This window comes from Pelodiscus sinensis, chromosome 4 (genome assembly GCF_052426305.1).
Source record: "Pelodiscus sinensis isolate ZL-2025 chromosome 4, ASM5242630v1, whole genome shotgun sequence".
Lineage (NCBI taxonomy): Eukaryota > Metazoa > Chordata > Testudines > Trionychidae > Pelodiscus > Pelodiscus sinensis.
The window spans coordinates 61087524-61110093 of NC_143055.1; the positions used below are offsets into that span (position 1 = coordinate 61087524).

Here is a 22570-nt window from a genome sequence, read left to right on the forward strand (position 1 = left end):
AACAAGCATGAAGTTACAATGAAAAGTCACAATGACCCAGGTAAATATAATCAAAATAAACAAGGGAAGTCCCCAAAGCCCCAGAAAAATATCATTTCCCAATTAATAATAATAAAATGATAAAATTAGTAAACAAGTTTTATAATTTGGGGTTCAATGCAGAACGTTATATTTGTTCATAAAACATTATTATTATTCATTATTAGAACCTTCATTAGAATCAGAGGACAAAGGTATTGATAAAAGTACAGAATCATCTTGGGTATAAAAGACTGTAATGAGACAGTCTTTGTGTAGATTGCGTGCAGCCTGTCCATTGGCCCCTCACTCTCAGTTGATTTCTGGGGTACCTATGCTGAAATAAACTTGTTTCTTTGATCTGAACACTGGAGTTAGCAGTGATTTTGTCGGATACAGCAAACAGTGACTGTCTGTTTTCCTAGATTCACAAGGTAATCTGTGGGCCTGGTTGGTGGTCCTAAAAACATCCTTACGATCTTCAGGCTACCTCAATGAGGCAAGCACAGCATTTGATTTAAGGGAAATGTATAAGTTAGGAAATTATTTTTACAACGATCTTTAATGTGAGTGCTTAGATCTTTTGAAGAAAAAAAAAAAAGTCTGACTTTTGCTGTTCTTTCTACTTTTCCTTCCTACTTGATCTTTTTTTTTCCCTCAGCTGAAAGCAAAGTGAACGGCTTTCTTCCAAATTTCTGCAGACAACTAGAAAGTGCTCTACTGAGCAGTTTGGCATCCTCAAAGCAGATAAATGCCTGAGTTGAGTAAGTTTCATACTGATCCAGTGCAACAATTCACTTCTGAACACCTGTTCTCATTTCCTAAACTGCATTGTACTATGAAAGCATATAGGATACCACCTCAAAATTAAATGAGACACACCCAATACATACATTTGAACCTACTCAGAGTCTAAGGATATTTAAGATCTGAGGTTTTGAGTCCGGTCCAACTTTTATATTGATTTTATATTGCATAAAAAGAAACATCTGTGGGTGGCAGTTTGAATATATACTCGGTTTGGTATATTTCTTTATTTCTGCAAGTGAATTAAAAAAAAATCAACTCTATATGTATAAAATGTAAAAAGGGTACTGAAACCAATGATTTGTCTATCTGGGATTAATGCCAAAATTGCAGATTATTTCCATATGGAGAGGTTAATTTACCAAGCAGGGAAACAGAATGGGCTTTTTTCTTAATGAAGTTTGGAAATCTTTCCCAGAACTGTACAGTGGACCAGAACTTTTAGAGAATTATTCTGAAGATATCTGAACACTGAGCCTATGGTAAGAGTTGTGTTAGGGAACTATTATATTTATTATTAAAATATTAAGACCAATTTATTTTGAAATGCTGGGTGTTTCTATATTTTCTTTTCTCTTCTGTCTCCTTATCCCTCTTAAATCAAGAAGAATACAATCTATTGCAGAGGAATTATACAAGGTTCTCTGTATTATGGATGCTCTCATGAGCCTTGCTGGAGTGGGGGTTATACACCTAGATATAGAGAGGAGGTTTCCATCTTGGCTCCAAATAGGTCACTGTGGTGGGCTAAGATCTCTCTAAGCTGCAGCAAGAAGAGGTGTCTCTCCTCTTGCCTCAGACCTTCCATGGCCAGGTGAGAGCTGACCTTTCTCCAGCCCCTACATAGCCCAAACAAAGATCAGCCATCATTGGGGGAGAGGCACCCCTCCTCTGGCCCCAACACAGCCCCAAACTGCAGATCTCGCAATGCTTCTCTTCCCCCAGCTCAGCTGCTGCTACGGGAAGAGAGTGATGGGGAGGGAGGTCCTCTGTCCCTGCTGTTGCCGTGGGACAGCCTGCACCCCAAATCCATCGTTCCCGGCCCTACCACAGAGTCCATACCCCCAGCAGGAGCCCTTCTTCCCTCTTCCCCCCCCACACCAACCTTCTGCTCCAGCTCTGATCCACACACTGACCCCCTTGGCCTCAGCCCCACCACATGAATTTTGTTACGTGCACTAATATGGAAGGGATGTGTCCAGATTTGTGCACATAAAATTATTCTGCACATATGTGGGAAAAGTTATAGGAACTGTTGTAGCAGACCAGGAAGGGGCCACTGAATGTTAGTTTACAATGGTGACTAGGAAATCTCCCCCCCTCCCCATCTTGAGGTTTGGTTTTTACTGAAGATTATCTAAAATCCCCCTGCACTTGCTGTAGCCGCACTCACCCTTACTATGGTGCCTCTCATGGACTTTGTAAAGAAATACTACCGCGTTGTCTAGGAAGATCAGGTTTAGCCAACACAGTAAAATGGTACTTGCTATTGTAGACTGGCTGCTTTCTCAACATTACTGGGAACTGCATTAGTACAAAACCAACCAATCACAATCACTCAACCCAGCTCAACCGTGGAGAGTATTGTAAAAGCTCTCAGTTTAAGGCAGCTTAGAAGGTATGGAGAGGTTTATTAGTAGCCTTGAACAGAGGCATTAGAGGGGACTGTACTGTAGCATTACAACCTGAATGCAGCTTTGAGGTGAATGCTGTTCTCCTTAATTCTCCAAAAAAGCCTAGGCTTTGCATTAGAAGGGGTGAGAACTTCAGCCACTGCTCCCTTGGCACCAGAGATATACATACTGAGCAACTGTGTACTTCTTGAGGGACTGGCTAACTTTAGATAATAAATATACAATAATAAATATTAAGGGCCTTTTATAGAACTAAATAATGCAGAGACATGTACATGGTAATGGGCATAACTATGGATTCAAGGAATCCCTTATTTTTAATAAGACAATAGCCCAATATTTTTTTAAAATGTGGAGGCAGAAATAAAGTAGGATACTCTATTGCCTAACACATTTATCTTTTTCTTGTATAATCAAACTTTTCTAGTTACAAAGCAATAAAAAGGGAGCTTAAACATGGACAAAATATCAAGGTAGAGTAAAAATAAACTTTGGACTGTCAGCAAGTTTCACCCAAGAATCCCAAAGAACTTTTCCCAACAGGGAGCCCTCCATGCTACTGTGTGCTTAATATTACATAACCATTTTAGAAAACAGGAAATTGAGGGACAGAGAAGACATTTGCCTTTCATACAGACATGTTGTGGTAGATCCAGTACAGGCAGTTCCCGGGTTACGTACAAGATAGGGATTGTAGGTTTGTTCTTAAGTTGAATTTGTATGTAAGTCGGAACTGGTACATATTGTAAGGGAAACTCTAGCCAAACATTTCTCCAGAGCTCAGTTTTATTCTCCCACACCTCACTTCCCTCAGTCCTTTATTCTCAAGCTGAGGTGTCTGCTGAGGAAAGCCGCTCCGCGTCTCCCTAGTCTGCTGGGGGGGGGGCTCTAGCTTTGCATCTCCCTGGTCTGCTGGGGGGAAGCAGCTAGTGCGGAGTTGCCTCACCCTGTTTGTAAGTAGGGATCTGATGTAAGTCGGACCCATATAACCCGGGGACTGCCTGTAATTGTTCCCAGGCAGTATGAGACCCTATGCTGCTGTAACCTGTAGCCTATTTAAAAGTTTCCTAACTTTTTAAAATCTTTTCTGAAATGCACCTATGTCTCTGCAAGTGAAAAATCAGCTCTCCCTGGGCCAAATCAGAAGGATATTTTGAGGGACAAACTAAGCAAGAGGGTAGGAGGGGTGAAGACCAGAGGGACTGTGCAGCAGCCCCTCTGCATGCATTGTTACAGGGTACGTCTACACTACAACGTTAATTCGAACTAACTTAGTTCGAATTAGTTAATTCAAACTAAGCTAATTCGAACTAACGGATCCAGACTAAAAAACTAGTTCGAATTAGCGTTTTGCTAATTCGAACTAGCATGTCCACATTAAGTGGACCCTGAACCAGGCTTAAGGATGGCCAGAAGCAGTGCCGGCAGGGCATCAGAGGAGGACTTAGAGCGTGGAGATGCTGTCTCAGGCTAGCCGAGGGCTGTGCTTAAAGGGTCCCGACCCTCACCCCGGACAGACAGTTCTCAGGGGTGCCCCACTTGCAAAGCAGTCCTGGCTTGGAGTGCCCGGAGTACCCACACTGGGCACATCACAGCACTCGGCCATCACCCCGGCTGCACTTGCCTCAGGCTGCCATCTGGGGAGAGGGGGCAATCGGGGGGCTGCAGGAGAGGTTCCACCCCAAAAGCCTGCAGAGCCAGCCCAGTCCTCCCCATCGGGGGCTCGTGCCCCATTCCTCCCTCACCTCCTTTCACTTACCCTTCCCTAGCCCCTTTTCTTGATGTACAAAATAAAGGACAATTGTGTTCAAAAATGGAATCTGTCTTTATTGAACAAAACTGGGGGAGACTGGGAAAAGAAGGTGGGAGAGGGGAAGAGAGAGGCTGGGAGAGGGGAGGGCAACTAAAATGATCAGAGGTTGGGAACAGGTCCCATATGAAGAGAGGCTAAAGAGACTGGGACTTTTCAGCTTAGAAAAGAGGAGACAGAGGGGGGACAGGATAGAGGTATCTAAAAGCAGGAGTTGGGTGGAGAGGGTGCATACAGAAAAGTTCTCCATTAGTTCCCATAAAGAAGGACTAGAGGACACCAAAGGAAAGGAATGGGTAGCAGGCTTCAAACTAGTAACAGAAAGTTGTTCTTCACAAAGCAAAGAGTCAACCTGTGGAACTCCTTGCTGCACGAGGCTGTGAAGGCTAGAACTAGAACAGAGTTTAAAGGGAAGTGAGATCAAGTCATGGAGGGTGGGTCCATGGAGTGCTATTAGCCAGGGGGTAGGAGTGGTGTCCCTGCCCAAGGTTTGTGGAAGGCTGGAGAGGGATGGCACGAGACAAATGGCTTGGTCACTGTCTTCGATCCATCCCCTCCAGGGTCCCTAGGGCTGGCTGCTGTCGGCACACAGGCTACTGGGCTAGATGGACCTTTGGTCTGACCCAGGACGGCCATTGTAAGCTCAGGGCTCAGGGTCGGGGGTCTTAGTGGACCCACCTGCTCCTGGGTGGGCAGGCTGGCAGCTCTCCTGCCCAAGCCGGCCACTTTCCTGTGCCTAGTGCGGAGATCGTGGACAAGGTCCACGATGTCCGCACTAGCCCAGGCGGGTGCCCGCCCCTTGCGGTCCCGGGCAAGCTCCCGGGAGCCACCAGCCTGGTCCCGGGAAGAGGGGGAGGGCTGGGGGGCATCGGGTGGGTGGCTCGATCCGTGCCAGGTGCAGGGTCTGCTAGCTGGGTGCTGGCAGGCTTGCACCTGGCACGGGCACCGTAGCCAGCCCGTGCCCCTTTAAGGGGTTCGGGGCCGGGAGGGGGGCAGACGAGTTTCCCTGGTGTTGGCCAGAGTGGCCACCAGGGAAAGCTGGGGAGGGCTAGCCTCCCACTAGTTCGAATTAAGGGTCTACACAGCCCTTAATTCGAACTAGTAAGTTCGAACTAGGCTTAATCCTCGTGGAATGAGGATTACCTAGTTCGAACTAAGCGCTCCGTTAGTTCGAATTAAATTCGAACTAACGGAGCGCTAGTGTAGCGCCTATGAAAGTTAGTTCGAACTAACGTCCATTAGTTCGAACTAACTTTGTAGTGTAGACATACCCACAATGTATAGTCTCGAATGATGGCCTCTGCTTCTCTGTGCCTTCTTTGCTGAGGTTGCAAGGCAGCTACATATGTGTGAAGTTTGAGCCAGCTAGCACTCACTAGTCATGCTTTTCCCCCCTTCCAGCAAAATGAAAACATTGACTTCAATGGAAGCAGAACTGGGATTAAGATTATTAAACCTTTAAATGGATTTCCATATTGTTTCTGAATACAAACCCCATCCCCAAATTCAAAAGTGTGTTTCACCTCCAAATTAATTAGCTATTAAATTCTGTGTGCAACTCTCAAGTAACATTACTTTTCGTGCTTAGTAAACTCTAGGTTTAAATAATTACTTGAGTCTGGATTAATTCTTTAATAGACTTTTTTTCCTTTAGATTTCCCATAATCTTTTATTCATACTGCATAATTCAGCTAATTAGTCTATTACGATACCTCTATAAATATCTCCTAAAACAATTCAATAACCAAATCTATTTGTATACTTTTTGTTTACTACTATTATGGATCCACTTGGTTTATAGATACATTACAGGAAATTTTTCATTTGTGCTTCCTTTACAACAAGACCGAAACACAGTCCTTACTAGAAATAAATAAGAACTTATCTCACAAAATGATGGGGAATTTTGTTCACTATTTATACCTGCTTTTCAGCTTGTTTCAAGAGCTTCTGGAATCTCTCATCCTCCAACACACACTGGGGAAGGTCAGTCTCTCCTCTGGCTTTCATCTCCTCAAGCTTCTGTTTAAGATCGCGCAGTGCCTGAAGTTCATCGTTCAGACGATTCTGTCGTGTCCGAGATGCCTGGAGGTCCAGCTCCAAGTCAAGAGAAGTGCGTACAGGGTGCTCTTGCGTAGCTCTTCGCATGATTGACTGGCACACAGGCTGAATTGTTCAGGAAAGACAATATAATAGCAAGCAAGAGTTCATTTAATATATAAAGGCTGAGGTAAAGAGTTGACAGTTTGGTAAGGAATGTTCATATTTATTTCTTCTGAGCACAACACTTTATAACTTTGATTCTGGCTGTAGCCAGTGCCTAAAGTCTCACAAGATGCTGTAAGAACTCCTATAGTTCACACATTACAGATGCCATATGGCTATGTCAAAACAGTCATGCCAGCATAGTCCCCTCATGTGGATGAAGCCTCCAATTCCAGTTTTTCCGTGTGCCAGAACATGACCTCCCTGAACGACAGCTTGGTTGGCAAGAAGCCCTCTCCCATGAATACAGCTGTTATCTACACGGGGATTTTGTTGGCATAACTATGTAAGTCAGGGGTATGGTTTTTCCATTCCTCAGACTGATGTAGCTTCGATGACATAACTTATGTGTGGACCAAAAGCCATAGCTCTCCCAGCAATGCTTTTATGAAGTAATACATTTAATAGTCTTTAGATTTCCTAGCACAGCATATATCATTAATGGGCATAAAATTATCCAGGACTTCTAAAACTTCAGACATAGCATTTGAGTCAATGACATCCTGTAGCAGACCTCAAACCGGCAAGGTACTTAAATACACATCTAACTTTTAAGCACATTGATTTTAGTTGGGAATATTAATTTTCTGAAGTACCCTGATGATTTGGGACCTCAATGAATGCCAGAGATTGACCACAGTCTATAAACAAGTATTTCCCTTTCACTGCTTCAAATTTACTTCTTTTAATTTAATAGAGTATTCTCCAATGATGGTCAAAGTAAACCCTCCAGACTTCGCAATCTCTTCTTGCACATCAATTCTGCCATACAGCTAAGTATAGTCAGACTTCCTTAGACCTTTTAAATCCTTTTTGTCCCTCTGAAGCCTGGTAACTCTCTAGGTGAGAGTGTGCATTTAATCTGATAAAAATTCACAATATCCTTTAAATCCCTTCATCATTCACAAAAGTTTCTAGAGGAAATTCATTGAAAAAGAAAATTGAAGAATGGTTGAATCCTTGAAACTATCAGAGTTTTCCACCTGATCAACAAAAATGTGTTTCGGATTAATATTGTCTGAATGTTATTTACATACAGAGTATATAAACATGCATAATGCATTATTTTATATTTAAATAGTGTGTTGAATTATTGAAGGATTCTGATTATTTTTATATACCATACAGCACATCTCGGAAACAACTAAGCCTAAATGTGAAGGTGGCATCTATCTGATGCACATCCTAATAGTGAGAAAGGGGAAATTCTGCCCAAAGGTACCAGTATAAACCTCTACTCCACAAGAAATTCCATGGGATCATTACTATCCCAATTTTGTTGGGACAATTTTGTTGCTAAAGGACCCAGACATAGTTAATGGAATTCTGCTTATCTACTTTGGAAAAAGATGATGGGCCAAATCACAGTGGCATTGAGATTTAGATCTGGGGTCCCAGGGAGGCTGGGTTTTGCTGAGGTCAGTCTATAGATTCCAGATGCCTAAAATCAAGCAGATAGTTTAAAATGAAATCCAAAAAAAGTAGCAAATACTTGGCTCACCGTTCAGGTGAGACTGCACATACCCTTTTAACTCTCAGGCTCCGTCGTTCTGTGGCATTTCTTACAAAGAGAGATTTTTTGGCCAGTGTTGAGCTGTCACTGTCACTTCGATTCAGCTGTCAAAATATGAATATAAACACTATGATTCAAAACAGCACTAGATTTTAAACACAAGGTTTGTTTTGCTTTTAAGTCAGAAGCATTTAGAAAAATGAGGATGTTGATATGCACGTAGGTCATTTTGGAGGTTCAATAAAACCTCTCAGTCAGATAAAATAAATGTCCAGGGTTAGCATCTTAAAGAGCTCAGACACATTTACTGCATGAAAGCAATCTGAAGCCATTTACTGAAACGTAGGCTATTTAGTGGTGGTGAAAGGTAACATTAGGTAATTTGACCCAACTTTTATTCTTCAATTTACATTGCCAATCCAGATAATATCAGTGCTTCTATACCATGAATATATAATGTTCCCTTCCCCCAACTCCACCCCAAGACATTTCAGCAGTTTTTACTCGGAAGCTAAACAATGATTCAGTCAGTAGGTAAGCAACCTAACTTCTTAGCTGAGATTGCCATATCCCAAACTTCAGAAAGTCAAGCCATTCTTTCAGGAGAAGGGAATCCTCTGCTATCTCATGGACTGTTAGAGGTCTACTCCCCTTAATTTATCAATCTTATATGCCTCCCCAGAGGAGCTGTGCCCAACACTGGCTTAGTCAATCACATTCTCTTCCTCACAGAGCATGAGACAGTCACAGCATAATGACGACACACAGGTGATGGAAAATCACTCATGGACTGACACTGACTGTTGCATCAGTCATCAGTGATGGTGAAATTAAAAATAATTCAATCATATGTAGTTTACCATATTTTACTAAAGATGCACTGTGGATTGTTTAAAAAAGTTTAATTAGCTTAGTAAGGGCATATCACCAAAATGATAGTAAGGGCATATCGCCAAAGGGCTCTTTTATAGTCCTTGTTTCCAAGGTTGCAAATACTATGCACATGTCTGGGGTAGGACCTTATCAACCGAGCTGCAAAGGGAAAAGCAAATTACTCTACGTGTTCACATGGGCAACAAGCAAGATCCTGTCTTATCTGGAGAGAATGGATGTGCAGATTCTCCTACAGAAACATTACTGCTTCTCAAATCAGTACTACAGACTAAACTACAACAATGGTTTTTATCTTAGGCTATGTCTACACTGCATAACTTACAGTTCCACCACTACAGCTGTGCCACTGGCAGGTCTCCCATGTGGCTGCTCTATTCTGCCAGGAAAATCTCTCCTGCTGGTGAAATAAAACCACCGCTGCCAAAGGGCAGCAGCTTAATTGGTATGAGACCATCTCCTGCCAACCAAGTGCTGTCCACACTAGCGCTTTTCATCAATAAAACTTGTGTCAGTCAGAGAGATTTTTTTAAAAATACCCCGACCAACAAAAGTTTAACAGATGAAAGTGCAGTTCAGACCCAGTCTTAGTTGCATTATAAATAGTGTACATGCATACAGACTGTTCTCAAACTGGGACTCTATTAAGTATATCAATGTATATAGGAGCATAATTAAAAGAAAGCCAGTTAAAAGTTTAATACTTTAATCTGAAAAATTAATACTCTTTTCTGAAGAGCTGAAAAAATTAGCAGGAATTGTGCTGCTGAAATTTCAACGACTGACAAAGTCAGAGCCCTACAGCATGCTAATGCAGCGTTTATATGAAAAAGAACCACACTGTGATATGAGTAAGCATCACTAGAGAGAAATCAGTCTTCTGTCAGACCAATTCAGCTCTTAAACTCATTGAGGCTACCCATCAAACATTAGTATCTAAATGTTTGTTCAACACTTTTCAAAGGAACAAATGGTATTTGTGTTCCTACCTGTCCTCTGGGTCTTGAGAGTCTCCCCCTACAAACTCAGCATGACTATACACACTTCATGAGTCACTTTCAAAACGTCACCTGAGAAGGGGTGCTTTCTAAAAGGGAGTGGACATCAGCAGGTAGCTAGCTGGAGTGAATTCTCTGTAATATGAAACCTTTTAAAACTATGATTTGAGGACTTCAGTAACTCAGCCAGAGGTTAGGGTTTTTTTTTTTTTTTTTTAACAGGAGCGGGTGAATGAAGTTCAGTGGCCTGCAACGTGCAGGACGTCATGATCACAATAGTCCCTTCTGGCCTTAGCATCTATGAGTGCATATCCATCAAATGTTTTCTGCCCAGGATACACTGTGGGGAAGGGGAGGGAGAGAGGAAGCGTGGTCTTACAGTGGAATGAGACCCAGGAGGTTCTTTCACCAGCTCCATTACTGGCTTCCTATATGACTTTTTTAGCAAGTCATAATCTCTGTGTCCCGGCTCTGCCACAGTCACACACACACTGAGATGATGAAGGGAACCGTGTTTTCACACTATGGTTACCTGAATACTAGCAAACTTCATAGCCACAGTTCACCACCAGTTTAGCTCCACTGATGGTAAAATGGGTGGAAGTTAAGTAAACTTTGCTGTTTACTGTTATGTAAACTTGGGCATGGCAGTATAGTTAAACCACCAGGGTCCTAGCTACATCACACCATCCACCATTACTTCCTCAGGAGGAGCTGCACAAGTAACAGCAACATTAGGGCTGCACGAGTGTAAATAAGATCTCAACATGCAGGGGTTAAACAATAGAGTATTCTGTGGGCATCTTATATACTTAGTGAGTGCAAGAAGTCAAACATTTCACAGGAGATTCACCTTGTGACGGTATAAAGAGTACGCACTGCTATGTGCTGCCATACCAATTATTGGTCATTTTTAATCCAATAATTGCCATAAAATTGGGACCAACTTTAAACATTTTATTATTTAAAAGGGAAATGCCTGACCAATGGAGCAGTGGCTTGATAAGGAATTAAAATGACGAGAAAAAGATGTACATACTTACCATCGGAGCCATACTCGGCTCAAAGCTAATCATTTTTAAATTAAAATTTGTGGAAACACATCTTCTGATCACTTCTTAGACTTAAAAAAAATGTATCTATTGCTTGGTATTTAAACATTTACACCTATTGCCTTAGTTTATCAGCATCTCCATTTTATCACTATCAGAGGAGTAGCTATGTTAAGAGTCTATATCTGCAAAAACAACTGCCGATAAACGAAGGCAATCTCCATGTGACATACTGTTCAAAGGAAGACTTACGAAGTGTATTATCAGAAACAAATTTGAGACTAATGCCCAATGCAGAGCTCAGGGACACAGCTGCAGCAGGGTTTCAGAATTGCATCATGTAGATGCTAACTATGCCATCCAGCTTGAAATCATGGTAAGCTTCAAAAGGGATTCAAAACCGATAGCAGTTGAGCTCTTTCCACACTATGTTGCCCTCACATTATTAAAAATGCTAATGCTGTGTTTTCTTATTGTGAGTTTTATTCTAACACATGTTCAACAGAACAAAGATGTTCGATTATTTTGGTGCATTACTGTGTGTGAAAGCGGCGAGGAGTCCTGTGGCACCTTATAGACTAACTGAAGTGTAGGAGCATAAGCTTTTGTGGGCTAAGACCCACTTCATCAGATGCATGTAGTCATTCAAACTAACACGGCTACCCCTCTGATGCTATGTGTGAATTACTGTTCTGTTTACACAATGAAACCCACCCCTGTGCAGAGGGCCAGCACATTTCACACAAGGGTTGCTTTTCATCCACAGTAAAAGTGTTTGGTGCCAAAAGGACTGCAGTGGATGCCTGTTCCGCTGATCATCAGTCTGCTATTTTGAAAATCCAAGAAAAGTACCATTTAGCCTCTTGTAGGTGAAGAGAGGAATTTCCCAGTACATGTCTCATTGCCACTAATGCGCCATTGCCAGGAATTAAATGACTCTTTAGTTAATAGCATCTTATTGAGAGCGTTTTTCCTCTTACCCTACAGATGTACTGGTTCCGCTCTCCTGGAGAGAAGGTTTGTGAGCGCACGATCATGCTGTTCCTGACAAAGGGACGCTGTCTAGAGCTCAAGCTGCCTCTATCCTTGGGTCGGACTGCCACATTCTCATTAACTACTTCCTCGGTGTTAGTCTCTTTATCAACCTGTCAAGAGGAACGTAAAAGTAAAAAACCCCAAACCACGCACAGACACATATACAATCCTCTGCCAATAACGTTTTCTACTCTCCCAAGGACATTCCAGTTGCAATCCAACACAGAAAGCAAAGCATCTAACCTAACACGAAGTGCATCAGTATTTAATTTAAAAAGATCGGTTACAAAGAGTGTAAGAAAAACTGGGCCAGGTGTTCCTGTGCCCAATACAATTACCCTTCCATCAGAAGCGTCTCCAGCAGGAGCCTCACTCATCTGTAAACCACAATCTGGAAAGCCTGTGTGTAGAACAGTTCACAGCTGCTGATGCTGTGCTGGGAACAGGACTGGGAATGGTGATGCCTATTGCACCTCAACTCCCTCCCTGAAGCAAATGCCCTGAAACAGGGCTCCAGCATTTACTGTTGCTGGTCTTCCTTGTCCAACCCATGGCAACAGCTAATCTGCCAACTCATTCATATGAACAGGAGCTTCCCACACAACCAGTCCATACATTCATTAGGTTCTACTTTACTATGTCCACTGAAATGAGCATTTGGGTATCTTTTCTCCCTTTTCTTCACCAACACTGATTGTGCTTTGAAGCTTTCATTTATCTGTTTGTCCAGGCATATCAGAAAACGTCTTAAGTAGCAGCACAGCAACTGTAGGAGGATTTGGCACTAGCAGATCACATTTCAAACAGTGTTGCAAAATCAGACAGTGCACTGCCACCTGCTGCTATGCCTCTGACCCACTGCAGAATGTAGGCCTTCTTAACAAGACCCAGAGCTCAGCTTTACGCCACAATTCAGAAAACTACTTAAGCACATATCTAACTTGAAGCAGGTGAGTTATCACAGCATGGGCTTAAGAATACTGCTGAATCAGGGCCATGATCTGTGCCTGCCAGCCTGATATCCAAAACACCCTTAGTCCATTTGCCCAATTTTGGGACCTGCACTAACTGAGAGCTAATTACAATCACCTATAAGTCACTAGACCAGGCATCAAACTTTTCCATTTTCACAAGTTCAGATAGAAGATTTACGTCTAAATCCTCGGCATTAACTTCAAAGATCTTAATTTTTTTGAAAGCATAATCTTGAGAGAAATAAGAACAAACTAAAGATGAAATCTTAAAATACATAAGCAAAGAATAACGTGCACACTCATAACCGTAAACCTACTAAACTGATTTTCTTACAACTTGAATGTTTTTCCTTACTCAGAGACCAAGTTAAACCTGAAATTTTAAGGTTTTTTTAGTTAAAAGTATGCAAAATTTTCAGCTCGAATGAACGTTAAAAATTCACACTTGTCTAACTCAAAAGTGACCAGTCTGATTTTGCTAAAACTTACTGTACAAACAATTGCTATAATAAATGTCATGACAATCTTTAAGCTTTCAAACCCAGTATACTATTATGGCATTCTCATATGGAAAAAAGCAAATAAATATTTCATAAGACTAAATGGTGTCTTCAAACATGCAGTATGCCTTAGGGAAGCACAATCTAAAATATTCACCAGTGTCGGTACTACAGCAGCTAGCTGATTGCCAGGGGCAACAGCATGGTCACTTTCTTCCCCACCCTGGTTTTCATCTGTCTCTGCTGTATCTGTGCATAATCTCAAGTTATTTGTGTATCTGTCTTCCTCTGCCAGTTTAATTCCATCCTCCTCTTCATGCACAATTTCATCTGACGCCTCTGCTAGCATTTCCAACCTACAAGAACAAAAGTAACCCAAGTTATCCTTGGACTGACAAGACCCATGAGAAAAGTACCTCAATGTCTAAATCCTGCCACTTTACAAGACGTGTATTATCATCAATTTGTTATTTTGATAAGAACAGGATAACTATAGCCTCACTAAATGCTCCCAAATCACTAACGTGAATGCATTTTTAATTATATGCTACAAGAAAAACCAGAAAGCTCTTTTATAATTAATCGAGAACATTTTAACAAAGCACAACAGCACCGATAGCAGCATGCCGCTCTGGCGATAATTTATATAAGAGAAATTTCATTAGGCTCCTGCACATGATCACACATTTGCGTAGGAAAACTACAGAAAAACCATACTGGGAAAGCCTGTTCCTTAACATTCACAACAAGATACTGTAATTTAGCAAAAGAACCCATCCCATTCTTGAAGAAAGTTCACATAGCTTCCAGAACAAGAATGAAAGGACGTATTTTGTCTATGTCCTGCAGCAGCCTCTGAACCCTAAATCCTATTAAATTCTTACTAAAGTTAATAGGTTGTGTGGATTGCAATAAGCAGCGACATGTAGCATTTGTGATATGACCTGCTGGGACATTGTCAGTGAGTCAGGAAGAACTGAATGGATTACACAGAAGGATAGAATAAGAACATGCAGTATGTTTGGCAAACTTCAGTGAAGATAATGAATTATCCCTGCAGAAGAACTAATTTTTTTCCCCTGGCAGGTAAAGCACTTTTCCTAAGCCTACAAAGAGAGTCAATGGAAAGAGCAGCATTACCAGTCTTCGTCAGCGCCTCTGTGGTCCTGCCTGTCTTCTTCCTCTTCCTCCTCCTCCTCTTCCTCTGCCAGTTCTTGCTCCACAGCTTCCAGCTCAGCAGACGTTCTCTCCAGCAGAGCTGAGACAGCATCCTGATGGTGTAAAAAAGAGAACGAAACTAGACACAGTACATTAGTCAAGAAATGACAATGCTTACAAGAGTTGCATTTCTCTGGCATTCCCTTACACCAGGAAAATGCGATTAAATGGTAATAAAAAGACCAAGTATGGAAGCTGATGTTGGGAAATCAGAATTCCAAACACACTACATACTAATTAGTTGTGTGAAAACATTCAAAAGGAGATTTAAGTGGTCTAATTGGGAGGTGCCCGGAAGTACAGTCAATCTGTATGGAGGGGTGATTGTTGTCTAAATAGGAAGAAACGATTTATTTCTTAAATTCATATATGTAGCATACTGTTCTAGCGATGCAAGCACAAAGCAGAGAAGTTTGTTTTAGCTGGAATAATGAAGGTATAACTTGCTTAAAGAGTATTTTTAAATGCAATGAAAATATTTTAATACGTGAATGCAAACTTAAAAAAAAAAGTTGTTTCCAAAGTACACATATGAAAATAAACCAAATTAACAGGGAAGTTAGGGAGACTCTTATTTAAAAAACAGTTTAAGGAAAGTCAGGGGAAGGCGAGAGTTAAACAGAGGATCCAATCCTGCAACCCACGGTTAGGTTCTGATCTAAGTTCCTTGTAAGCTGCGGCTACACAGATATTTATTGAGCCCTGTGCAGACGATCAGAGCTCCCATGGAGGCAGGGAGCTCAACTGACCAGCTAGGGGACGGACTGTCTGAGCAGCTTCAAACAGAGCTTCTGCTGCTTCAGATGAAGGAATTCCAAGAGCAGGTAGGGAGGGGAGATAAGGAGGAGGGAAGGAAGAAATAAGTGGCTGGAGAGAGTTGTGGAGAAGGGGCATTTGGGGAGAGGAGGAGGAGGAGGAGGAGAAGGGAGTAATTGGCTGGGAGGAGTCAGAGGGAGGTGGAGTTTGGAGAGTCCTGTCTGTTTCAGGAGAGGAGGTAGAGGCAGAAACCTGCACTCTCCTCAAGCATCCTGGGCTGGGAAGAGGGGATTGGGGGAAAGCTGACTGCATGGGGTAGGTGCGGGAAAGGGGAGTTGCTGAGTGCTGGCACTGGGGTGAGATGGGGGGAGAGGGTGTTGTTTGTGCTGTGAGTCCTGGGGTGAGGTAGGGGAGGGGTGAAAAGTTTCTTTGTGCTGTGTCCTGTCACTCCCAGCTAGACTGCTAGTGCCTGCAAGTTTGAGAAGTAGGATTTTATTCCAGCCCCTGGCTGGGCTGGGAGAGGGGGAGGGTGAAGAGCAGATTGTATAGGGGTATGTGGGGGAAAGAGGCTGGGTGGGTGCTGGCATCTGTGCAGTGAGGTGGAGGCAGGGGGGAGGAGGGATTGAGTTTGTTTGGGGTGTCCTCCAGATTCATTTGCTGCAGTCCGGGTTGAAGGGAGTAGAGGAAAACAGGCTGCAGGGGTGGGTGTGTGCCAGAACATTTTCATGATTACATTTTCAAGTTTATATAGGTATTTATGGCTTAAGGTAAGAAAGAAAAGGATTCTTTTAACAGAATTTTTGTGCAATGTTGCAGATATTTAAAACTCTGGTCTTTATTTTTTTTTTAAATCCTGTGTTACTAATTAATACATGGTAAACTGTATTGCATTAAGGCCAGATCTTTGCTATATTGTAGAGTTCTGGCTCTTATGAGTCAGAAGTAGCAAGTACTAGGTATGATGCTAGTTGTTTTGTAGGATGAAACCTTATTTGCAAGCTCTTTGAAACATACATCTTTCTACAAACTCTGAAGCCATAGGTTAATTTGCTCTGGGGTTTTTACTCTTTGAGTTGGTGACACAAACAAGGTGAAAGATTCAAACCAGGAGAACTTTTATCTGCTTTTACAAGTCTGTTTTACTTGTTATTGTACAGCAAGGATCCTAAACATTTCCCAGAGAAACTGTATAAGCCTACGTGAATGCCTTTTACTCTCCAGTGTCAATAAATATTGTATTAGTAGTTGTAAGGAGAGCATGGCTATTTCTAGTTGACTCACAGATTCATTTTGCATCTTAAAACTGAGCTATGTGTGGATAATATACATTTTGGTGTGTTTACTACCTTGAGTTATTAGAAAGGATGATGATACCTGTACTCCAAGGGTAGTGTTAATTTTCTTTTTATTTAATTTCATATTAAATATCATAAGCATTGTTAACTATCCCTTGTTTTAATATATTTTCTTCCATGCCCATCGACTGTTTGTTTATATTAGTGGTGCACATCCATACGCTACCTCAACATTGGTATTGCACATAAGAAATTTCAACCTGTCCAAAGGAAAATTCAATCCACCCAAGGATAGAAAATGTTAGAGGAAACACTGATCCTGATTCTACAAACACTTATGTAACATCCCAGATGGGGCTAGTCAAGGTAAGCATGCACATGAGTGCATGCAGGACTGGGGCCCTAAACAAGTCAATGAATATGAACTGCAGCATGGGGCACATAAAATTAATGCAACTGCCTCAGGGGAGGAGGAGAGTAGGGGTCAACACCTTTTTTTTGCTTTTGCTGGCTGAGCCAAAGCACACTGCTCACCAAGTCCAACGAGCCTGGTAATTGCTTGTAAGGCAGAAACATGGATTCCTCATTTTGTTCCTTGCTTTTACCAGGAATTTGCTTGCAGGGCAGCAGATTATACCACAGAGTATTGGTCTCATTAGAAAGCGATAAGTCTGCAAGGCTGAGCTGAGTTCCAGCCTACAAAGAATGACAGATGGAAGGGAAATGTTTACATTGATCATGTTTCTTTAAGGAGAGCTGAGCACTCATTCTATGGTGTTATTCACTGTACAAAGGGCACTACATATTTGAGAAGTATTTCTGGGCATTTTGCAGCTCAAAAAGCATTGTTTCTTCCAGTGATTAAACAGACTTTAAAAGAGCAAATGACAATCTGTACAAGCTGCTCAATATTGTATAGACTTTTTCAAAGATAGTATCAAGCTGAGCATTTACCTGTTACCAAAAAAAAGCCCCCGAAAGCTCCCCAAATGCTTCTCTTGTGTTGATACTTAATGTTACAGAATAACCATTAGAGTCTACTGCAGAGTGCACAGTTGGATTCTGGAGAGACAAAGCCACAATTCCAACTATATGGAGGTCACATTCTGTTTAGTCTGAGTACACTTCCCAGCAGACAGTTGGTCCATCACAAAAATCACCCACAACCACCAATGCTAATTGGAATCTTCCTGGCAGTATCAGTGAAGAAGGACGAGTGACTAGAAGTGACAACACTATATTTTCATTCAGGTATATGAGACAAATAGGGTCCACAAAGAGGCCCCACAATTTTAAATAACCTCCCTCCCATCGGGCTTCCTTCTTCTGGATCGATGGATGGTTATGTTGGCCAGCACCAGGAAGAGGTTTATGAGATGGTCCAGCAACTTTTTAGAGTTATAGTCAGGGAACATGAGAAGGAAAAGATGTGGGAGAAAGTTCAGATCAAATCTCATTAAGTTTTGGAGGAGTCAGGAGAAGGGCTGCAACCTGGTGCATTCCAGGTAGAAGTGCACCAGGTCTTCCTCACTGTAGAAGGGCTGTCAGTGAATTATGCCATCTGGGACTTACAGCTTGGGAACTATGGGGAAATTTGCAGTACTGCTGCCAGACAAATACCTTGGAGATTTAAGTCCTCTGTTCTGTAGCTAAATAGAGGGTTTCCATTTCCATGGCTGCAAGTGTTGCTGCATGACTGGCATTGTTCACTGACAACCTTGCTGCACCAAGGGTACCTGTAACACATCAGGTTGTAGCCCCTCTTCTCCAAAACTTCCTGCTGTGGTTCCAGCTGCACTGTCTGTAACTCCACAGAGTGGCTGGACCATATCATCAACCTCCTCCTGGTGCTGGCCAAGATAACCATCTATCAGTCCAAGAGGAGGAAGCCTGATGGGAGGTTCTGTACAAAGGTGGGGCCTACTTGTGGATTTTATTTACCTCATACACCTGTGGAGAGTTCCCCTGGGCACTGTCCCCTGGCTCCTAGGACTCCGCCTCAGAGCTATAGGCATTGTTCAGGGTTCGCAGTTTATATTCTAAAGAGTCCACAATTATTAATCAGTTTGGTACACGTATCACAAGCTCTCGTCACTGCCAGTGGGCAACATGATGACAGTGATAACAAATACAAACTATGGAAAGACTTTAAAATAAAACAATGATCCTTTCCCCATGACAGTGTCCTGGAAGGGAAACGTAGTCGTTGTCATTTTTGCATGATGGCACACTTAAAGGTAAATGGAAGCAAGATATTAGTTATGTGATGACGACGCAATGATATCAGAAGCTAGAATAAATTAATAATGTCACCGTATCCTTGATTGTTAACATCACATCTTAATGTTCTGGTATCAAAACATGGATCTTAATGAAATCTACAGTGTTGACCAAAAGATTATTTTACTGTGCATTACAGGCAGTGTTTTATTATAACACAAGTTTGCCTCACTTTGTTTTATATATTGTATGGTACACTGTGGAAATGCAATTCTACTTTGACTTGCACCAATTTTACACTGATGTAACTCCAATCAAGTTTAGATGAAATTACTCATGATCTACATCTACATTTATTATTATGAAATACTATGGCATGATAGAACTTTTAAAACTGTCTCCATCCACGATTCCATTGTATAAGAATATAAAAATGGCCATACTGAGTCAGACCAAAGGTCCATCTAGCCCAGCATCCTGTTCCAACAGTAGCCAATGCCACATGCCTCAGAGGGAATGAACAGAACAGATCACCATCAACGGATCCATCCCTTGTTGCCCATTCCCAGCTTCCGACAAACAAAGGCTAGGGCCACTATCCCTGCCCATTCTGACTAATAGCCATTGATGGATCTACCCTCCAAGAACTTACCTAGTTCTTTTTTGAACCCTGTTATAGTTTTGGCCTTTACAATACATGTAGAAATGAAGAGAAATTTAATCATCAGTGCTTTCGAGACAACTACCATATGGTGTTGAATTCTTCTGGGAGCGCTGCAGAATTCTAGTAGCCATGTTCATCAGTAAGGAATAAAAAACCTCAAACAAAGACATGCCAAGCAAAATAATAAAATGCATACCAGGCATTCTTCCCGTCGAGTTTTATTGACAGTACAGACATCTACACGCAACGTCTTCTGCTGCAAAGCTTCTTGGGAAATGGCTACTCTGAATATCTCATTAAATAAAATGGTTTCCATAGCAGGATGGACTTTAGTGCGGAAGAGACAGCTGATATCAACTGAGGATGGAAGTACTGCTACCCTAAAATACCTGAAGGAAACAAAATAAAATTTGCAAATCGCACCCCCAGTATGTAAGCACAATTACATTGAAAATCATTAACAAAATCCAAAATTAACAGTTTCTTAACATTTCACTCTGCATTTGTTTAGTGCTCAGCTGCAGGTACACAAAGCTTAACAAACACCAGCTACTGAGGGGAAAATGAATCACCATAGTCAGCCTTTCACCATGGAGAGAAACTGCCCATAAAGTTTGAAGGAAAAGTACATGCTAAGGAAATGGACAGGCAACAGAAAGGACTGGGGGAGAGAGGTAGCTGATATATTTAACTTCCCACCTCTCCCTTGCACAGCCACTTCCCCAAAAGTTATTTCTGTGAATAGGGAAGGTAATGACAAATAAAGTATATATTGCTGATGCCATCCAAATGACTCCTTTGCTTTAGTATTAAGTGAGAGATGCTGAAGATCATGTCATAAAAAATGGGATAACTTATTCTAATGGAAACAAGAAACCCTAGAAAGCTGAAAGGTCCTTTAGGAGCAGAGAGAGCTGGAAAATTAAGAGAGAAAAGTCAAACACTTAGAAATTACTTCAGTAGCATGGTGGAATGTATTGTACATTTTATTTCTGGAAAAAAAAGGAAAAATGGAAAACTAATAAAAAGAAAGAAAACAGCTCAGAAATATGAGAAGCAGTACATGAAGGAAGTTAACATTATGCTACTATTTAATAATCCCACCCCTACTTACAAGTGTAGATATAGTCTAATTTCAACAGTCCCTGTATCCCTCTGGAACACCTTCGGCAACAGTGTGGTTTCCAAATTGGAATCCAGCCATTACATATGTATCAAGTGTTACAATGATTTTTCCTTAACCCTCATCTTTTATGCACCCTTTCACTTTAGCTAGCTTTATTTTCACCTCATTATCAAGCACCTTAGATTACTCTCTACTATATTAAAGACATTAACTACAATTCCACTGCTTTTATTGACTGTATCAGGTCATAGATAGGTCAGCTTTCTACTGCTGCATACTTTGAAGGCTTAAAAGGACACTGAAATCTGAACGTCTTAAATTTCAAATTGTGAAAGCAAGGTTTCATAAAACCTACCACCAACAGCAGTATTTTCACAATATTTTTTAAAAAATGGCCCAATGAAAACCACAAATGTAAATCCCCTTGCATGTTTCAAACATGGCAGTTCTAAGTGAAAGTGAAATTGACTTCATTGATTGTCATTGACCAAGCTATGCAAAATGTAAACAACTTACAAATACAGGCAAGTATACTGGATTTTACAAATTCTTTCACTTCTGGGAAGCTATGACTTTGAATCAGAAGCAAACAGCTCACGGTTTTTTAAACTAACTAACTAAACTAAATATACTAACAATATATTTTTAGTCCTTTTTGTGGAGTAAAGATTATTTGCCTCGGGTCTCAGATTTCAACCCTTTACTCTGGTCTCAAGGCCAAAACTACTGGGCATCAACTTGTTTTTCTTATTATATTGTCAGACCATGGCTAATATTTGTACTTAACTTGATTTTAAATGATCTTATTTTGAGAGCCTTCTTCATACTGTACATTAACCATGTAAAATCTCAACTTTCCATTTTCATGGCCTTCCTAAATTCCTGCACTATAAGTTTTAAGGGGGCATACTAGTGGCAGACATAAAATTATTAACTCCCAATACCAAGATTGTATCATACACATCCTTCATGTTCACTGGCTTCCCACTGATCAATGAACCTAGTTCAAAATAGCCTTAAAAATACCAATCCTCCAAGGACTGACTCCATACTACCTCTAAGCATATTAAGCTTCGTAACAATCTGTTGAGATAGATACAATAATATTTAACTATTTTACAGCCTGAAAAATGGAAACAGTTGTTTGTTCAAAGCCACTCGGCAAGTTAATTCACAGATCTAGGTGCAGAACTCAGAGACCTTAATCACAGTTCCTTTCTCTAACCACCCATAAGGTCCATCAATGGCTGGGAGCCAAGACAATCAGGGTGCAGAAGCTGGGACTGGATGAGAGGGATTGGATCACATGATAACTATCCTGTTCTGTTCATTCCCTCTGAAATATCTGACATCAGCCATGGTCAGAAAACAGGCTACTGGGCTAGATAAACCATTGACCTGACCCAGAACGGCCATTCTTACGTTCACTAAGAACATTTCCTCTTGTTTCTTTCACTACTTTCTACATTAGTCATTTTCAATCCTTTTGTCAGCCAAAAATGTTTTCCATTTTTATTACTTGGATACTTACGCTGCCTGCACGGTAATACACAGCCTGATTTTTGAGAGACTTCAAACATCACTTGCTAGAGGTGATGCGTGTCAGTATTTTGCTGAATTATTTAGAGTTTATGAAATTGCCCCTTAACTTATGTCTGTCCCTTGTTTAAAACTAATAAATACTATTTTAACATTATTTATAATTTTACGCACACAACTACACACATGCAACCTTCTGAAAGTTGGAAAGTTTATGACCTTAAAAAAAAAAACAGGTAAAAAAAACCTTTTGTT

The 22570-nt window shown here is 41.3% G+C and overlaps 1 protein-coding gene across 1 annotated transcript in view; it reads right to left on the minus strand.

The window, feature by feature from the left end:
- Positions 1 to 22570, minus strand: part of WWC2 (WW and C2 domain containing 2) — a 187006-nt gene that overhangs the window by 9460 nt on the left and 154976 nt on the right. The window contains exons 15-21 of the mRNA XM_006130157.3: positions 19847 to 20039; positions 17301 to 17462; positions 14638 to 14768; positions 13655 to 13853; positions 11969 to 12133; positions 8059 to 8151; positions 6193 to 6435 (exon numbers count right to left, since the gene is read on the minus strand). Of these exons, the coding sequence (XP_006130219.3) occupies positions 6193 to 6435; positions 8059 to 8151; positions 11969 to 12133; positions 13655 to 13853; positions 14638 to 14768; positions 17301 to 17462; positions 19847 to 20039 (1186 nt within the window). The remainder of the gene's footprint in view (positions 1 to 6192; positions 6436 to 8058; positions 8152 to 11968; positions 12134 to 13654; positions 13854 to 14637; positions 14769 to 17300; positions 17463 to 19846; positions 20040 to 22570) is intronic.